At 42.9% G+C, this 25,512-nt stretch overlaps 1 protein-coding gene across 5 annotated transcripts in view; it reads left to right on the top strand.

Moving 5' to 3' along the window:
* Positions 1-25,512, top strand: part of ABCA1 (ATP binding cassette subfamily A member 1) — a 136,390-nt gene that overhangs the window by 42,973 nt on the left and 67,905 nt on the right. For all 5 annotated transcript variants that reach the window (XR_003964313.2, XM_030294117.1, XM_030294114.1 and 2 more), the window contains exons 6-7: positions 9,761-9,882; positions 11,913-12,089. Coding sequence is in view for 4 of the 5 variants with exons in the window: in XM_030294117.1 (XP_030149977.1) it covers positions 9,761-9,882; positions 11,913-12,089 (299 nt within the window). In the remaining variant the exon portion in view is untranslated. The remainder of the gene's footprint in view (positions 1-9,760; positions 9,883-11,912; positions 12,090-25,512) is intronic.

The following is a 25,512-nucleotide window of genomic DNA, read 5'->3' as shown; positions in this document are numbered from 1 at the left end:
TTGATCTTTGAAAGTCAAGAAGACATGATCCCCCAGAGGGCAGGGCGGACTTTGGTCACATGGCAAGGTAGTTGGCTGTTGCAGGGAGTTGAGGAAGAAGATACAAAATCATCATTTTATAAAAACCCGCTGGGCAGTATAATTTAGCACTAAGAGAACACTGGGCAGCCAGGCTGACTTGGTCTCCAAATCCTGGCTCTTCTGATTATCTGCTCTGTGACCTTGGATAATCCCATAACAGCTCTGGCTCAGTTTCCTCAAAATGGAGATATGAATCAGCTAATACGGGTAAAGCATTCAGTGCAGTGCTTGGCACTTACGAGTCACCAGGCTTAGACTTTAGTTCACTGCATTTTCACAACCATCATGTGAGATTAGGAATTTTGTTCCTCGTTATATGCAAGAAGGAGCTGAGGTTCAGAGAGGCTAAGTAACTTACGCAAAGAAGCATATCTGGCAAGGGGAGGAAAGGGGCTGGAACTTCAGTCGTTCATACTCTGCTACTACTGCATCCTAAAGAGAGCAGCCCAGGGGAGCCAAAAACTTTCCCAAGGTCACAGGATATTGGGCGTGGATGGGCCTGGATCAACAAGGAGACAAGAGGGCTTCTGAGAGAAGTGTCAGACTTCCTCCACTTCCTGGCTTCATGGGGAACAGGCATGGGTGGAATGTTCCCCAAGGCCCATCTACAAAGAACATCCCGTGACTCACCGTCATTTCTCCTTCCCTGCCTGAACCATTTGGACAGCCACTGAAGTTGAGGCTGCAGCCCCAAACTTTGCTTTCTGTCCCTTTGTGCGCCCCACCCCCCCACCCCCGTGAGTCATGTTGTTGGGACATCTGATGACATATGTTGACACATATGTCATCAGACTGGAAATTCCTTGAAATCTTTGCGTGATTGCAATTCACGTTCTGCATGCACTTGTCAAAAGTCCTGATCTGGGGCCTTGGGTTTCATATTTTGAAATCTTTCCAATCTAACACAAGAACGTTTTCCCAGAGCTGTCATGGCCAGGCTGTGTCCCAGAGCCCTGGGCGCTAGTTTCCATCCAGGGTAGCGGCCTGGCCCCAGCAAGGCTGTAATCAGGTGGATACAGTGCTGTACTGCTATGTTGAAATATTACGTGAACTAAATCGAATCAAAGGTCAGCTTTACCAGACAAGAATAGAAAACACAATTACGCTCAATTACAGGACATCGTGTACCCCGTAACGTCAGCCTGCCTTTAAAAAGTTGGATTGTTAGCATCAAGAACAGTGTTTCATGTGTCTTGCTTTTCCAGTATATGATTTATTTACCCCGTGGGAGGCAGGTAGCAATTGGGGAGTCCAACGTGCTTCTAGTTAAAAGCTTTCTATTTCTTGCCTTCTCATCACTGTTGTGTTGAGGCACAAAAGGCAATCTTGGAGTGGCACCTTGTCCACCAGATGAAGTTGCACCAAGTCATGATGCCATTTTACATTTTAATAAATTGTTACATTCAAGGCTTACAGTGGCATTAGCGGATTGGTTTTATCATCTCCATTTTATTAACGAGGCAACTGGGGCTCAAAAGGGATAGGTCTGTTGCCTAAGATCACAGAAGAAAGCTGCAAATTGAATCTGGGTCTGTTTGACCCCAAGGCTTAGCATCTTTCCACCGTACCATGCTGCCATGTTGCCTTATTCCAATACCAGGAAGCATGGGTGGCATCATCATCTTTTGATGCCAAAAATGTAATGAAGTGATTTTAAAGAGTAAAGTGATTCATTGTAATTCCCCATAAAGTAGAAAGAGCCAAAGCTTTTAAGCCAGAGTTGATTGAATTCAGATTTACCACTTGTTTGCTTTGTGATCCTGAGCAGGATCTCAAGGGTCACAAGGGGGCTATTTCCACATTTGATAAACAGGAATACTACATTTCTTGTAAGCTTTATTTAGGGATTCTAGAAAATAACACATACATTGTATCTGATGCTTGGTAAACGCTAATTGCCTTCCTCTGCCTAGAAATCACTACTTTGTCCCTTAATATATTTTATTCATTTTAAAAATAAGGGAAAACTAAGGTATTTACACTATCATATAACAGTTATTCCTTAGTTTATGCATTATATTAACAATTATTCCTTAGTTCAGCTCTGGGAAGGAATCCCTTCTCCGACTCTGTCTCCTCATCTTCCTTTCCTTTCCTGTGTCCCTAGGCCTCTCGGGGTCCTGTGGCCAATTCTGATCCCATACCACGTGGTGTTAGGAGTGTCTGGTCGCATTTTCAGTTGGAGACTGGCCATCACTGAGGACTTAATGCCTCAAACTCTTTTCTTTCTTCCCAGCTCTTTTTCTCTCCACCCTTCCTATTTGGTTCAGTCTTTCCTGTTTCTGGACTCTGGGCTTCTTCATACTTTTGGCTTCTTTCCTTCTCATTGTTCTTTGCCTTTTCTGGGCACCTTCTTCCACCTTCCCACCTCCCTGGCCTTCACAAAGCATTCTACATGCAGAGTGCTTTCAGCTAATTTCTTGCTTTGTCTAATACTGGCTGCTGGTCTCTTCCTCGCTTTCTCTTCACGTGAAGAGTTCATGTGGGCCAATGTTACCTCCTCGGTTACCTTTCATTTCACATTACCTTCATTTCCTGCTGGGCTTCCAAAGCCAGCCTACTGTGCCCACTGCCTCACTGCATCAGGAGTGCTCCTGGCCAGTGTTAACACATCACCCTTTCCCCCGGGGGCCACAGTCTCTACTAGTTATTTTTCTTTTTTAATGTTTATGTATTTTTGAGAGAGAGAGAGAGAGAGGCAGGCAAAGGATCCAAAGTGGGCTCTTTGCGGATGGCAGAGAGCCCGATGTGCGATTCGAACTCCCAAACTGTGAGATCATGGCTTGAGCCAAGTCAGATGCTCAACTGACCGAGCCACCCAGGTGTCCCTCTACTGGTTCCTTGGGGACCTGGTTACCATTCAGGTTCTTATCAGCTGACATCAGTCCTCATTTCAGGGACTGCCAACAGCCCACCCTGCCTGCTTCTCAGGAAGACATGGGTGTGCCGCTGCCTTAGTAGAGGTCTCTCTCCACCCCCTGGTTTCAGTGATGACTGACTGTGGAGTTGCAGAGAGGGCTGGAGGCTCACAAGTCTGCTCATCTGATCCTTTCTCCCTCCCCTCTTGGAAGGCAAGGACAGGGACCATGTCTTTATATAGCATCTCTTTTGTTACAGGCTCCTGCCTTCAAGAGGCACTGAGAAATACTGTTCCTTTGAACCACAGCACTAGTGTTTTGGGTTCAGTAGCCATTTAGTAGTTTGTTGAACTAATGCAAGTTAACCCTACGTGTAAAATACTTTAAGGAATATGTGGTTCCTAAACTTAGAGCACTCCCACTGGTCTCAGGAGAAGACTCTGGCTTCCCCAGTACTTGCCTCAAAGGGTTCAGGGAGCATAACCCTAAATATTCTGGTTTCTCTTGGGACCCCTTCACATAATTGTTGTCCATGACTTTATTGGCATTTATTTTGAACTTGTTTAAAATAACCCAGACTCCTTGTAAAGGTAAACTTCTGTTTATAGAACAGTGGAGGCTCAGAGAGCTTAAGTAACCTCTCCAAGGCCACATGACTGGAAAATTCTGAAACTGAGGTTTGAACCAGGTTGGCCAGACTCTAGAACCTGAAACTCTTTGGATACATCTTGGTATCCCCTCAGCAAGCCCTCACTGTAAGGAGGAAAACTTTTCCTGGGTTGGGAACCCCAGGCCCAGATGCATGGCAGAGAGGTTCTGAAGCTATATATATAAAAACACACACATAACACCCCAAGCTCCCGACGTCCTCTCACCTGCCCTAAGGGATCACCTAGGCAGCGGCCAGTCACCGTGCCTTGCTTCGCTGTCCAGAGCCCCAAAATTCCCAGAGAAGCTCTGATCTTCCCAGAGAAGGAGGGTCCAGCCATCTCTAGGATGCAGGCAGTAGCAATCCTTGGAGAAGTAGAGACCTAACATCAGGAAAACAAAACAAAACCCTAACAACAAAAAGCACCGGAGTGTGCTTGTTACCAGCCCTTTTGTAGCAAAGAAACTTTCTCAAGGTTTTGTTTATATGGCTGGACAAGCTTCCCACTAGTTAGAATTTGACCTGGTCCCCTCCAGCCCATTGCCCATTTGACAGGGTGAGGGGCTGGAGACCCTCCTGGGGTCCTTTTAAGAAGAGTATCTGAGCTTTGGATGCTGACGGATCTCTTTCTGGACTTCTTTTTTTCATTTGCCTCCTCCACCCACTTCTCAAGCAGCTGATTGCTGTGGTTCCTTTTCATGTTGAACAAAAGAGACTACAGGGATCTTGAAACTTGAGCTGGGGACTGGAGGGTACTGACCGAGAGTAACCCCAGCCGGCTCTGCTGAAGGCTTCCCTCCTCCGCCTTCCTGCCCGCCCCGCCTTCCTTGCCCTTTCCGGTCCTCAGCTGCTCTCAGTCAGCCCGGAGAGAAGCAGAAGAAACACATAGTGTCATGAAAGCATCTTGCCGTGTGCGGGGCCTCTCCCCTGGCTGCCATGGAAGTGTTTCCTAAGCTTGGTCAGCGAGGCCTGGCCCAGAGGATTGGCAAGAAACTGAGGATTCTGTTCTGTTCTTCCTCAGCCTACAAACACACACTTCACTTGTTTTGTTCTTTAGACTCCAAACTCCTGAATTGGGTTTTTTGTCTTTGTTTTTGTTTCTTCTTTCTTTTGCCCTGCCTTTTTGCATCTAAAGCAAAGCTCTTGGGAAATGGACAGGCCACTGTTTGCTCCTTCAGGCACAACCAAGGGGGCTGAGTTCAGTGGATGGAGTATTTCAGTTCATATTGGAGGCATTGCAGTAGGAAAGTTCTCCTGGCCTCCGGCTGGGTAGTGACTCTTGGTCTTCTCTGTGGGCAGCAGAGGCTCATGCTGAATTTAGTGACCAGTCTAGCTCTGTGATGACTGTGTTCTGTGACAGCATGTACACCCTCTTAGTTATCTAACTCTTTTCCTCTGAAAGAGTACTTTCACATTCTTGATCTCTGTTTTCGTGACAACCTGTGAATGTTATTAGCTCCATTTTATATCTAAGGAAACTGAGGCCCGCCCAGAGAGATTAAGAAAAGGGGAAAAGTGAAGTTCATGGCTGCACACTGAGGAGAGAGCAAAGCTGGGACTTGAATTCAGATCTTCTGGTGCCTCCCCTGTACTGGGCACTGCTGTGCTTTGAAACAGCAAAGTCCTGGCTCTCAAGGCTCTGGCTCTATTCTTCTGGCAAGAAAGATGGGTGCCCAGACAACTGTAGCTCGGTCTGAGTGCTGCTTGAGGGAAACACAGGAGGCCAACAGAGCACAGAGGACAGCTACCTAATCCAGCTTGAGGTGGGAAAGTCAGGGCAGGCTTCCTGGAGGAGATGACTCATGGGCCAAGTCATAAAAAAAAGGGTAGGAGTTAGCTAAGACAAGGGGAAGAAGGACTGTTTCATACATCTGACTTTCTCCGTATTCTTGGCTTCTCCACTCATTTTCTTGCCAACTACAGAATGGAAAAAACTGAGACCAGAGGTACAAAGCCACCTCACTCCTGTCTCCCACTACATGCCTTCCTCCCCTCTCTCCCATTCTACTCCCCAAATCTTAGGTTTTGAGAAATCTCCTCTGTGTTTATCTGCTTGTTGATTTATTTATTCATTGAAAAACATTTATTTAGAACCTATAAGTACATAGCACTATGGCTACAGGGTGTCCTGGCCCCTGCCATGATGAGAGATCTCACTTGCCACAACCTCAAAAGAGATTTTTGGCCCTCTGTCGTTTTCCAGAATTTGGCTTCAGCCAGACTCTTCCCCGCTGCCTCAAGCACTTGCAGACAAGTCTCATCTTGGTCAAACACTTGCATGAACTGCCTTCCTCTGGCTTTCTCATTCCTCCTTCTGCTTCATTGACATGTCTCTTCATCTCCCTTATCAGCCTTGAAAATTTCTTGAGGGCAAGGACCGTGTCCTTACCTTTTCCCTATACTTCACTAGAGTACACTGGTAAAGTCAGGTGAAAAAAAAAAAACACCTTTTCAATAATCACAAAATTATTACCATTTATTATTCACTGTTCATGCTTTACCTGTGAATACCTCCAATCCTCATATCTTGGAAAGGTGGTGATAATGTTATCCTTACCTCTTAGGGAAGAAAAGTTGGTCTCAGGAAGGCAAAATGCATTTCTCAAAGGCACAGTCAATCAACAGCAGAGTCCAGCATCAAAATTAGGTTTTTCTGGCCTCACATCCCTGATCTTTCTACCACTCCATTGTTTCTCAGACTCAGCTAGAATTGCCTGGAGAGCTGTATAAAATTCTGATACTTGGGTGTCGGCTCCAAAAGTTCTGAGTAGATGTTGGGGGTTGTAGCCTAGGCATTGGGATTTTTGTAACACTACCTATTTGTTTCTAATCAGAGCCAAAGTTGAGAACCAGTGCACCGTACCACATTGCTTTTCTTTGTCCATACTGGCTGTAGATGGTGGTGGTGGTAGGGTGTGAATCTGAGTCTCCATGTGTGGTACGCATGTGACTGGAATGCGAGTTCTCTGTAGCCAGGGATCTTTGGCCTTCCCTGCTGCTCCCTGACCCAGCGACCTCACTACCCTGTGCACGTGCACTGCCAAGGGTTGTTGACTATTTAATTGGCCTCTTGGTTCTTCTGTCTCATCCAGGGGATTCACTGATAGATCACATCCAGCTGTTGCCATTCGCAGAGCCTGTTGACATAACAGAAGAGTCTTATAAACATACTTGCTGGTCTCAAGAGTGTTGCTCATGACCTAGACCCATTGCAAGTGCAGCCTAGGTCAGCCTCCCACACTTTAGCAACCCTCTTCTGGAGGGAGGAGGCTGTTGTGAAGTTCCCTAGCATAGTGTCCACGTCCTGCTCTGGCTTTTCATGCTCAGGAGGAATTTGTGGTTCATGAAGTCAGTGAGGGTCAGCTCATGTGTATACTCTGCTTTATACAGGGCTCAGAGATGTCTTTTTTTTTTTTTTTTAATCCCTGTTTTATAAGTAAGGCAGTGGAGACGCAGCTTAGGTGAGATACCCTGGCAAATAAATGGATACAGAGCCCAGGTTTTCTGACCCCCATTGTGGTGTTTTCCCCATTGTTCCACAATGGTCAGTGTCTGGCTTTTCATGCCAGGCTTCAATTGAAGCTGCTAGCTTTCTTACCTTCTTTCTCGTTTATCCCTACCACAGGGGTAAACACCTGGGTGTTACTTTGTGTCACTGGGAATATTAAGATAGGGGTCCTGATTACTCCTGGGGTGTAGCCTGAGAATTGTCCTGATGTCTCTGGGCCCTTCTTGGATCTGCTCAACTGAAAGGAAATCTGTGATGCTACTCAAATACTTTTGGAATCTTCCCAGCCCTAATCCCACCTCCTATTATTTCTTATCCAGCCATCCTATTTTTGTAATGACCAGTAGTTCTTTGCCAGGCTCTGATCTGGGCACAGGGATACAGAAATAAAACACATATTCTGAGGGCACATGGCTGGCTCAGTCAGTAGAGCACATGACTCTTGTGAGTTCGAGCCCTACATTGAGTGTAGAGCTTGCTTAAAAAGCAACAACACATATTCTGTATACCAGTGGAGATAATATGCAAATAAAGCAACATTCCTTAAGGTATGGTCCCCAGACTCCCTACATTAGAAGTACAAGGAATGCTTATTAAAAATGGAGATTCTCAGGTCCCACTGTAGATCCATTATTTTAGGATCTCTAGGAATTGGGCCCAAGAAACTGCATTTTAGTATGCTTCCTAAGTGAATCTGAGGTGCTCTGAGGTTTGGCAACTATAGGAATGAGCCCTGTGGTAACAGTATAATGTCATATGTGATGGGGAGCACCAGGCAGGTGCACCTATGGAAGCAGCAGGCTGGTTGCTGTTTGCAGGAGCACCTGGTCTGAGGAGTGACACTAGCTGGGCAAAGAACAGCCTCTTGAATGTGTCACAAGGAATAAATAGGCGTTAGCTGGTCAGGTGTAACCAGACAGTCATTTCTCTAGAGATGGGAAGATGTGAATCGTGCTTAATTTATCCTTTCTAGAACTCTAAATTATTAAAGTTTGCTTAAGAACAGACCTGGATCTGGCAGCAATGATGAGAGTCTGGTTGAGCTTTTGTGCCCTCCTCCTGCCTTATCTCATGACCTCCTTCAGCAACCAGTATTAAGCTTCACATTGTAGTCCCATTTGCAGATCACACCTCTATTTTGCTTCAGTTAAATGATTGGGTTTGCAAGGTTTGCCCTCTAGAGGTCTGTTAGTGCCTGGGCCTGTGGGCTGCAGTCTGCGAATGAGCATTGCTTAGTCACGTGGTTGTGATGAGCTGGTTTTCTCTTTATTGAAAGAAGTTGGGTTATTAAGAAGGTGGGGCAGAAGGAGAAGTGGACACATGAAACAGGGGAGGGAAAACTGTACCATTTCAGAGTCAGGAGGGTCCCTAAACATCTGGTTAGAAAACTCTCATTCTGGAGATAAAAAAGCCTGAGTGTCAGAAAGATGATTTCAAGTACCCAAATGATACCACCAGGCACAGCTTCCAACTCCAGGGACTAAACTTGAGGATTTCTCCGGCCAGTGCCTTTTCTGCTTTAATTACCAGACTGTACCTGGAAGGTTTATTATTTAAAAGGATTTTTTTTGAAACCCCTTACCAATCCAGTCATGTAGCAGGGTGAATTTTTAAATATATGCTGTGTTTTCCTAAAGCCTGGCAGACCTGGGTTTTGGAGCTCTGTATCATTTGTTCCACAGTTGGAATTAAAATGAGACCACATCTGTCAAAGTGCTTTGATATGCATAATGCTTCACACCAGCGGCTCTCAAAGTGTGGGGCCCAGACCTGCAGTATCCACATCACCTGGAAGCTCAAGGGAGATGTGAATTCTCTGGCCTCATCCCGGGCTGGCTGAATCAGAAACTCTGGGGGTGGTGTGGGGACCGATAATCTGTTTTAACAAGACCTCAGGTGATTCTGATGCCCACTCAAGTTTAGGAACAACTCTCCTGCAAAAGAGAAAATCAGCCCCTGGGGCTTGTGGGACTAAGGCTTTAAATATCTCCGATTTGTAGCTGAGATGGCATTGGGGAGACAGGAGCAGGGGTGTTAGTTTCACAAATTTCAGATGGGTCGGGCGAGATCACCTAAAGGGTTTGGTTTTTTTCCTCGAAAAGCAAGGAAAAGCTATGTGAGTGTGTGGAGCACTGTGGTGCTTTTGAGGCTAGGAGCACACGCTGACTGCGGTTCTACACATCTTCGGAAGACATTCTTTTCATCTCTCCTGTAAAGCAAAGCTCCCTGAACGTCATTTCTCTGTATGCTTAAGCCAGAAACCTGTGGTTATCAATTTGTTTAAAACGAGGCCATTGGGGGGTACCTGGGTGGCTCCGTTGGTTAAGCTTCCAACTCTTGATTTCAGCTCAAGATCTGAAGGTTTGTGAGCTTGAGCCCCGTATCAGGCTCTGTGCTATGTGGAGCCCACTTGGGATTCTCTCTCTCTCTCTCTCTCTCTCTCTCTCTCTCTCTCTTTCTCTCTCTCTCTCTGTACATGTGCATGCTCCCTCTCTCCCTCTATCTCTCAATAAACACACAAAAAAAAGAAAGAAAGAAAAGAAAAAAGAAAAAAATAGTTAAAAAAAATGAGGCCATCAATATTATTTTTCTCCACCTGCCCCATTGTGCTGACTACTTTTTTTTTAACTTATTAAATGAAAATAAAATACTATTTCTCGGCAGGCTTGAAGCTTCAGGATTTCCTAGTGGACAATGAAACCTTCTCTGGATTCCTGATTTACAACCTCTCTCTGCCAAGGCCTACTGTGGACAAAATGCTGGGGGCTGATGTCAGTCTCCACAAGGTAAGCTGTAAGATTCGGCTTCCTTGGGGGGCTGATGGCAGTTACATTGTTTGAGAGTCCCTGTCTTTGTAATGGTGCTCAAGTTCACCTTCACCAGCTTTCACTTCTCTGCCCAGGCTGGCATTGCCCCACCATCCAGAGAGTGGAATGTGCAGCCTGGTGTCGTGGGCCAGCTGGTTGAGATAAAACTGGTTTCCTGCCTGTCAACTAGCATTTGTTGATAACATCCCCCTAAAGGGGAAGGGAGATGAATTCAAGTTAAGATAAACATTTAAAAAAAATTTTCTTTTACAGTTCTGAGATGGTAATCAGAGTTGAGGAGTATTGATCAGAGCAACTATCTATAAAATCTAAGACAGGAGATTTTAAAAGTTGATGCTTCCTTTAATGATGGACAAAAAAAATCTATAAGGAGAAAATGTTTTTTTTTTCCCCTTAATTTGTAAAACCAGGAAGTAATGGTAGTTTATGTAGAATTTTAACCTTAGATTCTCAGACCCCTTCCTTTGGCATAATTGGATATCATACAGCTCCTGGGCTGTGAGTAGCAGACCCTGATTGCATGGCTCTCGATTTTCATAGAAGGTTCTCCAGTGTATTCTCTGGCAGAAAGGGGCACTGCTTCTTTAGCCTGTCTCTTGTCTACACACTAGCTTATATCTTTACAATAAGCAGAAGCATTGGAAATGTTTATGCCTGATTAAAAAAAAAAAAGCTCTTCGTTTTACGTGATGTAGAATTTTTAAAATTAGAAAAATGTGCTTACTGCTTGCCCTTATAAAACGAGGAAAATATGCCTTGTGTTTACCAGCTGTATGGTCGGGAGATGGGCCAAAGGCAGCAGTCTTGTTAAAACAGTTGCATTTAGCATAATTTCCATTTCCCCCTGCCAGTTTCATCTCTGTCCCATCAGGTCAGTTTAAAATAAGGGGCATCCTACGCATGGAGGTGGTCCTTGCATAGTATTAGAATCTCTCTGTGGTCGGTGCTCTCAAACACCGATACTGAAGGTAGGCTGACCGCAAGGACTACTTAGAGAAAGGAGGAAAACTGAAGTACACTTGCGTGTCTGGCAGTAGGTGAAAACTTACCAGAAACCATGGCAGGCCAAGTGCTCTGTAACATTAGAAGGCTGCATAGGTCTGGAGAGGCTCTTGATCCATCACTCATTCTAGATTGCACTACGAGCAGGTCAAGCTGCATTAATTTAAACAGGAGAGGTAATAATGGAGTAATACAGAGTCTGCATCATCCATCCATTCCACAAATATTTACTGTCTGTAATGTTTCAGCACTGTGGACAAGAAAAGTGAGCAAGAAAACCAAGCCCCTCCTCTTACTGAATTTGCTGTCTAATTGGACAGTAAGGACCATGTATGAAGAAGGGCAGTTTATTGAGGCCCAGAAAAGCTAATTAAGTAAACAAAATACGGCCAAGGAAAGGCTCTCCAGGGGTCTGCTGTAATGAATACTTAAGAGTGACTTAGAATTGGCCTTCAATGAGATGAAAAAGAGGCTCAGCTTTCTGTTACTCTGCTCTGGGGCAAATCAAATGAAGAGTTCCAAATTCTGAAATTGCTTCAACATAGTTTTTTGGATCAGTGAAATAGCTATACCTACAAATAAATAGTATGAATGCTTTTTTTTTTTCATAATTTGGTCCAACCCCAGTTTAAGATCGCATGAGTTCCAAAATAATGGGAGTTTTTTTCTCTAATAAAAGTGGTTTCAGGAGCTTGAACTCTCAATTCCTATTTGCTGAATCATGTGTCCCATTTTTGAGACAAAGAGTTGGACTCAGGATTTCCCTTCACAAGGACAAGAGCGTGGGAGATGATGAGTCAAACACAACATTCAGGCTTTAAGTTTTCTGTTGGATTGTGCCCTGATACATTCCAAAGTTGGGTAAAGAGATCTGATGCAGTGGACTATTGCAATGGTGTCCATTCTTCAAAGCTATATTGGCCCACCACCTACCCCATCTTCTTAATCCAGTTTCCCTTGACTCTTTTTGCATGAAATGCTTCCAGGTATTTTTGCAAGGCTACCAGTTACATTTGACCAATCTGTGCAGTGGATCAAAATTAGAAGAGGTGATTCAACTTGGTGACCAAGAAGTTTCCACGCTGTGCGGCTTGCCAAGGGAGAAACTGGATGCAGCAGAGCAAGTACTTCGTTCCAATGTGGACATCCTGAAGCCGATCCTGGTGAGTACGCTTGCTGTGTGGAGAAGCTTCAAGCACTAATACTTTTGGAATGTGAACATTTTCCCTGGACAACATAACTTTGTTTTTGTGGAAACATAGCCTGGCTGGGAATTTGAGAGATAATTTAGCTCATTCGTATTCTGTTCTTTCAAACTTCTGGGCTTTTTCCCAAAAGGTAAAAGGGGGAAGAATGAGTTGGGTATGGCTCTGAGTCTAAACCTAAGGTCCCTTGTGCCTGTTTCAATCAGAGAAAACCTATTTTTTATGTTGTGGGTTTTTTTATATTGTAATTTGAGATTATAAGAGTTCATTTGAAGAAAGAGTTCTCCAGATTAAAAACAAAAAAATCTCAGAAATCTTTGGGAAGATGGACATCCATTCTTAAAAAGCATATCAACAAGGAGACACTGAGCTGTCACAGTGGGAAAACCTTAGAATTGGATGGGAGTACCCGTAATCATTAGATTAACCAATGACGGAATTACACTTACAGAAAAAGGAAATTGCAACAAAGTCTGATCAGCCTAGGAAGCAATAGTTCAGAGAAGCAGTCTGAGAGTATACATGTTCATTCTTAATCAAAGAATACAGATGAACCTGAGCATTTTGGCCATCAGAGGGTTGTGTATAGCTCTAGAACTGGTAGATTTCTTTGGTTTTTTGAGAGCTCTTGTGACCTGCCTCTCCAACAACATCATTTAACATCCAGTGTTCTGATTTCCTACTCACCAGATAGCACTCTGAGTTGTCAGTAGAATCTCTTAATACGAGGGAAAGAGCCTTGGAAGAAGTATGTGCCTGAAAAGAGATGTTCCTCATTATAAAAGCAAGAAATCAGAATCCTCTGGGACTTTGTGCAAGCATGATTTCTTTATAGGGAGATCCATTCTCCTGAGGCTTCTAAGAATGGTTTCTAGACTTTGTGCCTGGATTGTACCCTAGAAAGTGATCTTTAGAAACCTCTCCTGAGGTTTACATGCTAGACCGACTATCAAGAAGTTCTTGCAGCCTTGTTGGGACACCTGGGTGGCTTAGTCAGTTAAGCACCTGACTCTTGGTTTTGGCTCAGGTCATGATCTCACAGTTTGTGAGTTTGAGCCCCACGTGGGCCTCTGTGCTGATGGTGCCAGGCCTGCTCGGGATTCTCTCTTTCCTCTTCTCTCTTTGCCCCTCACCTGCTTGTTCTCTTTGTCTCAATAAATAAACTTAAAAATTTTTATTATAAATTAAAAAAAAAATAAAGTTCTTGTATCCTCCTTGACTCTATGATGCTGTAGCTTCTGCCTGAGTAGGTAGTAAGAAAAATGGGTGAGTTTTAGGTTTTTTTTTTTTTTTTTTGTGGCAAGGTTGATGGTGAACCAGTTGGTATGAAGGGCGTAGGCCTAATGCTTAAGATCTGTTTTTGTTTGTAAAACATTTTTTTTAATGTTTTTATTTATTTTTGAAGGAGAGATAGAGCGTGAGCAGGGGAGGAGCAGAGAGAGAGGAAGACATAGAATTTGAAGCAGTCAAGCAGCTCTAAGCTGTCAGCATAGAGCCCGATGTGGGGCTTAAACTCACGAACTGTGAGATCATGACCTGAGCTAAAGTCGGATGCTTAACCGACCGAGCCACCCAGATGCCCTAAGATATGTTTTTGTTTTATTCCAGTAGTAGTATTTTCTGTTTCAGTTAGAAAAAAATACTGAGTTGCTTTGTTTAATAGTCTGGTACTCTATTGGTTAATGTTTCTATAGTATAATTTCAAATAAGATCTATATTTCTGAATGTGGATGTTTGCAGTCCCAGATGACTGGTCTCCGTGGCTACATTAGCTCATTTGTGCAGACATGTAGCCTGTTGGCACTTGTTGCATTGTGCCAGAAAGATGGTTATAAATGGTAGACCATTTCCTTGTATAGTTTTGGCTGTTTTGCTTTATTTCAGTACAAGGCAGAAATGTTCACTCAGCCAGAATGATGCACATTTTGGAAATATGGGTGCTTTTAGAAGTCCTAGTAACTTATATTAGTGCCCATTCATCATTCGTTTCTGTTTAATCATTAAACACTTACTGTGTGCACAACCCAGAAAATCCTTCCACTCACACAATGTCTGAATTGGACTCCAAGTAGAATGACAGCACAGCCTTCGTGATCTGACAATCGCCAACTTAGGTTTCAACCGAAAATCCCTCCCTGGTTGGGAGGGTTGGCATGATAGGGTACATGGACATGTGCCATCAACACTGTCAGCTATGTTGCAGCCCATTCTGGTGTAGTTGTGTCTTCTTGATTTATGACTGGGTATTAAGGTCACTGCCATATGCTTTTTGCACATTTCTTATGCCCAGGGAGTATTTCTGGTTCTGCTTCTGCCTGTCTGCTGTTGCTGAAAACTCTGTCTCCATAAAGTCAGAAAATGAGGTTCTTGAATCATAGTGAGTGGTCAAAATTGTTCTGTGGAAAGGTGATTTTGGAGGATACCTTTGGGATAAAATGACTTCTAAACATTTTGAAATGTGACTCTCATTTCTTGAGTTAAACAGGGCCTTAATTAGAGCACTGGAATTGATACTGCATTTACATTAAGCAGACTTTTACTCCTGCCATTTGGTTAACATTTCAGCCACTTTGATGGTAGATGAATGTGACCTGCGACATCATTGCTCATGGGCAGTTAATCACACCAAGAAACACAACAGGAGAAGCAACCAGATGCCAGGACCAGCGTTGGGGGGAGAGAAACTGTGCTGTCAATTTGTGTTTCTGTACCCAAAGCAGATTTTCAGGGAAGACCTGTTTTGAAGCATTTCTCCTCTTATTTTTGTTTTTTGTTGTTTTTTTGTTTTTTGTTGCTGTCGGTGGTGGTATGGATGTGTCCCTGTTCTTCAGCCAAGATATTCTTTCTCCTGGGCCTCCTCTGTCTCCTGATGACCTTTGGACAATAGTGTTTAGACAACATGGGGGAGGTATGGCAGAGTGGCTGGGGGCATGGGCTTGAGGTCAGCTGCATCTAGGTTCAAACGTGCGGCCTTAGCAGTTTTACCAGTTGGGTGACCTTCGATAAATTTAGTGTCAGTAAGCCTCAGTTTCCTCTTCTTTTACATACAGATAATCTAGTTTACCCTTTGTTGTGATTATTGGTCGTGCATATGAAGAACATGACAAGGGGTCTGGCATGCATTAGGTGTTCAGTAAATAGAAGTTAATCATCACTAGAACTGTTTTCATGCTGAAGGCAATTGCTGGCGAGATAGAAATTTTCTTCTGTGTTAGGTATCCATCCTAACCAAGCAAAGTAGCTCTGAAGAACATTTCAGTGAAAATTTTTATTCTTTGCCTAGATATTGTCAAGGCTTCTTACCTTCTAGATTCTTATTCAGGAGCATACCTCAATTATTTATACCTTGAATGAAAATGAATACTGGATGTCAGAATTCTATTGCATTCTTAAATTTCTCTGGGATTAATAGTGGTTTCCATTAGGCATTCTTTTAATTTAAAAACCTATTCATTTATTGAACTATGTTGAGTTCATTTTATATGTCAGGTATGTTTTGGGAGCTAGACTCTGCTGAGATCCTCACAAAGATGGCTTCTGATGAGTACAAGGTTAGGTCAATACGTGAAATATATGTCCAGGATACATGCATTTATGGAGGGAGACTTGTGTTCATAGTACTTGTACCATTGAGATAACCTCTAGCAGGGGATTGTAGCCATCTAGCAGTGACTTCTTTTTTTTTTTTTTTTTTAATTTTTTAATGTTTATTTATTTTTGAGAGAGAGAGAGAGAGAGAGTAGGAGAGGAGCAGAGAGGGAGACACGGAACTCGAAGTAGGCTCCAGGCTCCACGCTGTCAGCAGAGAGCCCGACATGGGGCTCAAACTCATGACTGCGAGATCATGACCTGAGCTGAAGTCAGATGCTTTACCAGCTGAGCCACCCAGGCACCCAGCAGTGACTTCTTTTGTCTCACTGCTCAGCAAGGTGGATTTGGCTGTTCTAGTTGGCTGGGCAGGCGAACTTCCCCTTGCCTTCCTTGTGGGTCCTTCCTGAAGCAGCACGTACCTTACCCAGACAGGAGAAATCTATATGGGGGCTTCTGTCTGCTGTCTTCCAGTAACTTCCAATCTGTTTTGGACTGCAAGAAGGAGCCATATTAGTGGATCAGCAAATTTTGGCCAGAGGGATTTGCTTCTCTTGTCAAGTCCTTGCTGATTGCATTTGTTCTTTTATTGATGTAACAAATAGCCACACACCTAGCAGCTTAAAACAAAATGAATTTATTAGTTCATAATCCTGTAGGCCAGAAGTCTGGGTACAGTGTGGTTCACCTGGGCTACTCCTTATTGTTGCACAAGATTGAAATCAAAGGGTTTACAGAGCTGTATTCCTTTTTCGAGGCTCTGAGGATGCCTCTGCTTCTGAGCTCATTCAGGTTGTTAGCTGAATTCAGTTCCTTGCAGTTGTAGGACTGAGGTCTCTGTTTCCTGGCTGGATGTCAGCTAGAGGTGGGTCTTTGGTCCTAGAGGCTGCCATCATTCCTTCCCATGATTTTCATGTGGCCCCTGTTCCAGCCACAGTGGGTTAAGACCCCCTCATGCTTTAAATTTCTGTATTTTTCTCTGCCACATCTCTCTGCTTCTAGCCAGAGAAAGTTCTCTCACTTTATGGGTTCATGTGATTAGATTGGACTCATCTAGATGATATAGGATAATCTCCCTGTTTTAACCTCTATAACTTTAATTATATCTGTAAAGTATAATTTACCATGTGATCTAACATATTCAGGTGCCTGGGACTAGGATGTGGACTGCTTTGGGGAGGGCACTCATCCTGCCACAGATGTCTTTTAACTGAAAGGTATATTTCATTATGTCTTTGAAGTGCTTCCTCAGTGTTCTCGGCTTTTTATTAACCCCTCGTCAGCTCTGTACATTTTCTTGTCCATATTCTGAGAGAGACTCTAAAGCATAATAAACACTACCCATTAGGGTTTTTAATGCACAAACTAAAGACAGCAGTGACTTTGTGAAGTAGAATGTCTCTGAACAAGATGTAACTTAAAAGACTGTTGTAAGGCACCAAAGCTTCAGCCATGAGCATGGCAGACAAACGCATGTGGAGCTTTTATTCTAGTGGGCACTGGGAACCAACTTTTAGGCTGACATTGGGAATTTGAGGAATACTAAACAGGTCCTAGGTCTGTAGAGTGAGGGCTATCCTCTCATTCCAGCTTCACTAACGAACCCCCAGAAGCTCCCTAACAACAATCTTTGCCAGCATGGGACACTGTAAGCCATGGTGGAAAGAATGTGGCGTTAGATAGGCTTGCCTTCTGGTCTTGGCTCTCCATTGTCTTGGTGATGTGAAAATGGTGTCTGATTCTTGAGTTAGGAAGGAAAAGCATACGGACTTCTCTCCATCTTCGTAGCAACTTGGGTATTGCACAACCATGTAGTTAGATCTTCTTGACCTCTGATGATACCTTTACCCTGGAAGGGAAAGTTCTGTTTCTGTAGAACAAAGAGTTCTGTTCACATGTCTTCTGATGCATGCAGCATATTCTTGCAAAGGCAGAACTCAGTTCATGGGACAAAGGAGGTAAAGTGAGTGGTGCCCTGAGGTCCCTAGAAGACCAGTGATCTCACAGCTGGGCTGTGTATAGATTGAAGGAACAGATGGAGAAGGGGTGAACGAAGTCATTCTTGTCTTGAAAGCTCTTTGTTTAGCGTCTTCTTGATCCTTAGACAAAGGCTTAGAATATAGATGGGGCTTGGCTCATTCCTTTTTGGGGCTGCATACTTGAACTTATCACATCCAGCCCTTAAAGCATTTGTGTGAGTTTTTTTTTTGCAGGAGAAAACAGCTGCTTTTCTTCTCCTGCATAAAACTCAGACACTTGTGGGAGGTATCAGATTTTGTTTGGCCTTGTTTGATGGTACTGCCCATCAAACAGATGGTACACCTGTTTTCAGTACATGCTTTCATCTGGCAATCAGCTGCAATCCTTACATTTGGTAAATGACGTACCTCAAGGATTGACTCTCAAGACTGTGTTTACTTAATTCCTATAGGTAAAGGGGAGCACACAACTAGAGCTAAACTGGTGAATATAGCAGAGTGTTAATAGGACTATTCAACTCTATCTGTACAGACATTTTTGCCTCAGTTATACTATTTTTTCCTTGAAGAGTGCCACTCTTCCTCCCACTCCCCCCCCCCCGCCCCCCACCTTTGGACCTTAGATTCCTTCTTTTTTTTTTTTTATTAATTTCTTTAAAATTTAAATCCAAGTTAACATATAATAATGATTCAGGACTAGAATTTAGTTATTCATCACTTCCTGTAACACCCAGTACTCATCGCAACAAGTGCCTCCTTAATGCCCATCACCCATTTAACCCACCCCCCACTCAAAACCCCACCAGCAACGCTTGATTTGTTCTCTGTATTTAAAAGTCTCTTATTGTCTGGGCACCTGGGTGGCTCACTTGGTTAAGCGTCCAACTTTGGCTCAGGTCATGATCTCACAGCTTGTGGGTTTGAGCCCCGTGTCGGGCTCTGTTTTTTTTGTTTTTTTTTGTTTTTTTCATTTATTTTTTTAAATAAAAGTCTCTTACCGTTTGTCTCCCTCTCTGTCTTCATCTTATTTTTCCTTCCTTTCCCCTGTGTTCATCTGTTCTGTTTCTTAAATTCCACATATGAGTAAAATCATCTGATATTTGTCTTTTTCTGACTGACTTATTTCACTTAGCATAATATACTCTATTTCTTAAATAAAGGTTTAGATTTTATTTGGTCCTAAATTCTGTGGTAGTAGATGTATTTAACTGTTAAGAAACCGCAAAAAAGTATTTAATGCATTAAACACATCACATTTAAAACTTAATATTTAAATTGTTGAATTGTTTTTAAAAGATTAGTTCCTCCCTCAGACAGGAGTTTCATAGTTCCCTACTTTGACAAGAAATATTAAAATATTCCTCAAAGGAAAACTTCATTATCATGTACATCATTGGAAAGAGATAGGATATCTTCTGGGCAGTGTGGTCTTTGTGCCTGGTATCTGGCTTACTTATTTTCAATTTGAACTAAAACATATTGTCCTAGCCCTGAGTCGGATTTTCTGAATATGGGCAAAGTGAAGTAGAGATTTTTAGCCTACTTTGAGGGAATTTAAGAGAGGTTTGAAATGTCCTAAGGAACCCAAAGTAACATGCATTTGCAGGGGGAAAATAAAATTGTGCATTGTATTGAAAATCTTATTCAAATACATATACACCCACGTTATTTGGTAGTAGAGTCCCTGAAAAATTGGGGGATGAGGATAAGATTTTTGTAAACTGAAAAGAGTTTTCAATTAGACTTAATTTCACAGATGTTCTGTCTTCTGTTTCTATTTGGTTGTGACTTCTAATGCATTGATAATATTCTCTCCCAGTCTTTATTTTGTATAGTGATCATCCATAAGCAAACACTTAAATTAATTCATTCAGCAAATATTGAGCCCCAATCTGTGCCATGCACTGGGCCAGGGACACGGTGGTGAGCAAGGTACAGCTTTCTTTGCTTCCCTGCTGCTGGGCAGTGAATGGGACAGGCCAGGAATCCAGCACATGCATCCTCAAAAAGGAAGGCCGCAGAAGCCCAGGAATTGTCACCCTTCACTGCCAATGTCTGCAGAGCCAGGTTTGGGCTCATCCTGGGGGAGGAAGAGAGTTGATAGACAGTTGTATGGTAGTTTTGTGGGGGGATTACTGTTCTCAGATTCCAGGTGAGGAGGTCGATGTACCACTGGGCATCCTTGAGGGTCCCTTGCCAGCAGGTTTTGGCTGGCCACAGACTGGTTCAGTGTGGAATCTGTGCATGAGAAGAAACTCTCATGCCTTTCCAAATCGGCCAGCCCAATACCAGGGGCTCCTCCTCAAGAATTCACTGGTCACTCTTAAAACACTGCAGATGCCGAACCCTGCAACTTTCCTACCTTCTGAGGAAAGGAAACCAGATCATGACTGTTCTGAGGTGACTGATAAAGTATTGGCAAGCTGCCCAGATCTGCATGACCAGGCTGGACAGAACCCAGACCTCACCTTGTTCAGTGATGGTAGCAGTTTCATCTACGTTCAAAAGGCAGGGTATGCAATGACATGCCTTAATCTGAGCCCTCACCATTTGCAAGGACCAGCGAGTCAACTGACTCCCAGTACGCAGGCCTCAATGGGGCCCTCCTAACCCAGTCTTTGAGGATTAGGAAAGAAGCCTCTGTTAAGTTGGGACCTAAAGAATAAAAGTTAGCCAGGTAAAGAACAGGGAGAAGAAGTTCCAGACAGAAGACATGGTTTGTGTATGAAGAAGGTGGTATTTAGGGGAACTGCACATCACTGAGTAGTTTATAGTGGAGCAGATGGAGCTATGGGAAGCTTGATGGGAGAAGGAATAGTAAGATGAGATTGTGGAGGTGACCACAGATGAACTGAGGTAAACTTTGAGGAGCTATATTAGGCCGATGGGCCTCATCCTTAGAGCAAGGGAACCCACCCAAATGTTCCGGAGGGTGGGTGACTTGATGAGGTGAATTTAAATGCCCTTTGAGGCAGGACTCCTACCAGACCATCTCTTGGGCTTTTCTCTTGCTTTTGGCTTTTCTTCCATAGACATTTCCTGGGTGCCAGCTTATTCTGTGCCAGGAACTATGTTGGATGCTGAGTTGAAATAAAACACCAGCTCAGAAATTAAAGTCAAATTGACTTTGCTAGGTTACTGCCTTTTTAATTTCCAGTCTTTTACAATTTAGTTAAGCTAGTAGGATGAAAGACTGTAATGAAATTGTCTGTTAGGCCCAGAAAAGACGGGGGCACAATGGCCTTTGTCATTCTTGGGCCAGCATTCCATAATGTCATGCTTTTAGGCAATGTTGCACTGTTGCGATTAACACATTTTGCAGAAATGGGTGGGAGCCTTCAAGTAATACAATACACACTTGTCTGTTCTTCCTGTAATGATGTTACAGTATTTAGTTATGATCTAAAAATATCTCATAATACATGAATTCTGGTTAGCTTCACACAGGTCATATAGTCCCTGGCTCAAGGTTTTATCTTTGCTCTTACTGTCTTTTTCACTTGCTTCCTGTGGTCAGTGGGGGACCTACAGGAGTTCATAGCCAAGGGAATATTTTTGTTTAGGAAAATAATAGTAGGAATTCAAAACTGTAAATTGTTTACTGGAAGTGTTTGGAAATACCAATTGGCAAGCTTTGCCTGCCTTTGTCAAGTATTAGCAGGAGACGACAGTTAAGAGTAGGTACAGGCACATGCTTCTCAGGCTTCATTTTGTGGCTTGGTTTTAGGGCATGTTTCCTGGGGTTAATTTTATTTAGGGAATTTAGACATCTTTCACAGCTTGATAGGTAGTCAAGCCAGTTTACACTCTTTATGCTTCTTTAACTCCTGCCCACGCCCCATCCTTTCCTCCTTCTCCCTTTTTTATGTCTCATTTAATTAAAAAGAAAAGTATGAAACAGTTAAAACTCACAAAAAGGCACAGAGAATAGTATAAAGAACACCCCTGTTTCATCATCCATCGTTTGCCTTGCTTGCTTCAGATTCTTTTCAAGAAAGAAAACGTGACAGGTATCCTCGATGCCACATGTGTGTCCCCATCTCTTTCCTCAGAGGCAGTCACGATCCTGGAGTTCCATGTTTTTATGCTTGGTACCATGTATATGTTTTTGCATTCTGCTAATAACATTATATGGTATTGGTTTGTAGTGTTCACGTTGTATAAATGTGCATATTGATCTGCGGCTTGTCTTTTTCACTCAGCATTGTTCTTGGGATTTATCAGTATTGATACATGTGGCATCTGATTCATCTTAGCTGTTGCATGGTATTCCCTTTTTATATGTAAATTTTATTTAAAACATTTTTTTAAATGTTTATTTTTGAGAGAGAGACAGAGTGAGAGTGGGGGAGGGGCAGAGAGAGAGGGAGACACAGAATCCGAAGCAGGCTCCAGGTTCTGAGCCATCAGCACAGAACCCACGGACCACGAGAGCATGACCTGAGCTGGACGCTTAACTGAGCCACCCAGACACCCCTATACCTAAACTTCAAAAAATCCATTTGTCTATGGCTTAGATTTTTCACATTGTTTATGGTGTCTGTTGGTGCCTACTTTCTGCTTTTAAAAGTTGGAGTCATTTTTGCCACCTTGGTTTGGACTTTTTATATTTTGAGAAGGCCTTCCCACCCCAAGTTCATAAGTACATTTTCTGCTATGTATTTGTAACTTTTCTTTTTTTACTTTTAGCTCTGTAATTTACCAAGAACTTAATTTTATATACAGGTGTGAGATACAAAATGTTAACTTTTCTTACATGAATGACTAGTTCCAGCGACACTAATTGATTAGCCCATCCTTTCTCCATGAATTTGTATTATTAAGTTTACAGATTCTCATCAGTCTGTTCCCTGTATTTACTTTTCCAAACACAGAAAAGTAAAAATGAGTCCTGAGCAAAATACCTGGATGATCTGAGCTTTAAACGATGCTGAATTTGAATGGTATATGTGTGTTCTTTTTTTTTTAACCCTGTAATGTTAACCCACACTTGTGTACAACTCTACCAATACATCTTCGAAAGTGGGAATTTATTTGTATGGGCAATAGGTTGCCAATACTTACGTTCATGAACACTGAGCATTTAATCTCAACAATTAGTGTAAAAAGAGATCCTAATAACGACGTTGATTGTCCTATTACTTGCGGATGGATTCAGCCAATGCTTCTCTTAGAGACCGAAACCTGGGAACAGTTTAAACCAACCAGAGCTCAGACCACTGACAGCAGCCACATAGTAAGATGCAGTATTGCATTTGTATCTGAATATGTAAAGGTCTGATATCCACAGTAAATGTGATGAAGTCCTTAGATTTAGGTCTGTGGTCCCCTGTGTTGCTCGTGGGTGAAATACGCATGGATTTTTGCTGAATTGTGTAGCTTTTAAAACAAGAAGAATAAGTCTGCCCCAAAGGTAAGACCTTTAAGTTGAAAAACCTGATGGAAAAATTGTTACCTATGCAAGTTTATGTTCATTCAGGTGAGGAAGACCTAGTCTAAAAACAACATGAACTGCCAATTGATCTGTACCCTTCAGGGGAAAGATGACTGCTACAGGTGACAACAAGCCAGTGTTTTAGCTAAGGTTTTAGATACCTGGTCTTTTGCACTTAGTGACTGCCCAGCCACTCGCTTGGTGTGGTGTTCTGGCCTCCTCTGCATTTGGCGCCATTTCTGATCCCATTCAAGTCCAGGTGAACTGACTGGCTTCACCATCCAAAGCAGATAGCATCGTGTTGACCAGACATGGAATGCACAAACAACCACCTTTGTGCAAAGCATGCTGTGAAAAAAAGGCGTGAACATTGTCCAGGGGCCATTGGCGTAGTGGTTCTCAAACTTCTATGTGTAAAAAAAGTCCTGAGGCTTCCTGGCTCACATGTCTAGCATCTGAATCAGTAGGTCGCAGAGGGCTGGGAGACTGCATGTTTAACAAGCCGCCTAAGACCACACTGTATCAGCGAAACCTGGTCATTCACAATTCTGTCAAATTCCATTGGTACCATGTAATGCCATATTTCCTTTTTGTAGATTCACTTCTTTTGCTTAAATAGATCTAGTTAGAAAAAAATACTATACCTTTGCTGTAAAGGTAAAATCAGTATCACTATATATAGAAGGTACACATACATGTGCATTAAGATAAATGTGTGTGTGCCTATATGTATGTATATATATATGTAGGTATAGATATACACATATACCTAAACATAGGTTATGACTTTTCCTTTAGGTTTTTCAATTTAAATGTCAGCTTTGGGGCAATTTTATGTATGTGTGTGTGTGTGTGTGTGTGTGTGTGTGTGTTTGTGTATATGTGTGATGTAAATAGAATATTTATATTTCATCCACTGAACATTACTTAATATAGTATACGTTTCATCTACTTAACATCTTTTGTTTCAGTTTTGCAAACACTGAGAAAAAGGGATTGTAGGGAAGAAAGAAGCATTTCATCTCAAGCCTTCAGGAATTAGGTCTTAGCCTTGCACTGAAGAGTATTAACGTTAGTAATCCTACATTGGGTGTGGCTGATGTGCTTTGAGAGGACAATGGTAGCTCTCTGCTTAGCAGAGGGCGGGCCTCTCAACTGGAGAAACAGTTCTTGGAGAGCTAGCCAGGAAGCGGAAGGGAGGATGTATGCCTTTTCTGGAACTGGAAAACCCTTCGGTTTTGGTAGTAAACTTTTAAGGAAGGGAAGAGAAAGGCAGGGGTGAAATTTCTGAGAATTGTGAGGACGTGCTATGTGCCAGGCACTGCATAAGACGCTCTGCACATGGCCTGTAATTCAGTGTCCTTGACAGTGCTGAGATACGTGCACATCATGAACTGCACTGCACAGTTGCGGAAACGGGGCATGGGGAATTGGAGTCATTTGCCCGGGGTTCAGTAGCCACCCCAGGTCCCCATAACCAGAGAAGAAGGGGCAGAGTGACAAGAGTCCTCAGAATCTTATTTCCAGGGGCGCCTGGGTGGCGCAGTCGGTTAAGCATCCGACTTCAGCCAGGTCACGATCTCGCGGTCCGTGAGTTCGAGCCCCGCGTCGGGCTCTGGGCTGATGGCTCAGAGCCTGGAGCCTGTTTCCCATTCTGTGTCTCCCTCTCTCTCTGCCCCTCCCCCGTTCATGCTCTGTCTCTCTCTGTCCCAAAAATAAATAAACGTTGAAAAAAAAAAATTTAAAAAAAGAATCTTATTTCCATTCAGACTTTATAAATTTTTTTTTTATTTTTTTTTTAACGTTTTTTATTTATTTTTGAGACAGAGAGAGACAGAGCATGAACGGGGGAGGGGCAGAGAGAGAAGGAGACACAGAATCGGAAACAGGCTCCAGGCTCTGAGCCATCAGCCCAGAGCCCGACGCGGGGCTCGAACTCACGGACCGCGAGATCGTGACCTGGTTGAAGTCGGACGCTTAACCGACTGCGCCACCCAGGCGCCCCATTTTTTTTTTTTAATTTTTTTTTTTTAACGTTTTTTATTTCCATTCAGACTTTATAAAAGAAATGGGTTAACTACCAAATTTTAAGTTTTGAAAATGTACATTAAATTAACTTGGCATTTTTCTGCTACACAGTCCTGATCATGCCTTATCTTGTGGCCCTCATGGTAAGCACAAAAACACTTCACCTCTTCCGCCTTCCAGTTAAGATCTCTTGGTTTGTAAAAGTTTTCCTTACTGTAGGTTCTGTAGGGTCGACTTTTAAGGTGATAACCTTTAGTTATGATGTGAACCTGAAGTAAGGAAGTTAAAAAAAAACCCAAAAATGTCCTACTTGTTTTTGCTCATAATTACTTAATGGAAGGACCAATTGTTA

This window comes from Lynx canadensis, chromosome D4 (genome assembly GCF_007474595.2).
Source record: "Lynx canadensis isolate LIC74 chromosome D4, mLynCan4.pri.v2, whole genome shotgun sequence".
In the NCBI taxonomy this organism is placed as follows: Eukaryota; Metazoa; Chordata; class Mammalia; order Carnivora; family Felidae; genus Lynx; species Lynx canadensis.
Note: the sequence above shows the minus strand (reverse complement) of the source record. Positions and strands in the feature narration are given on the sequence as shown.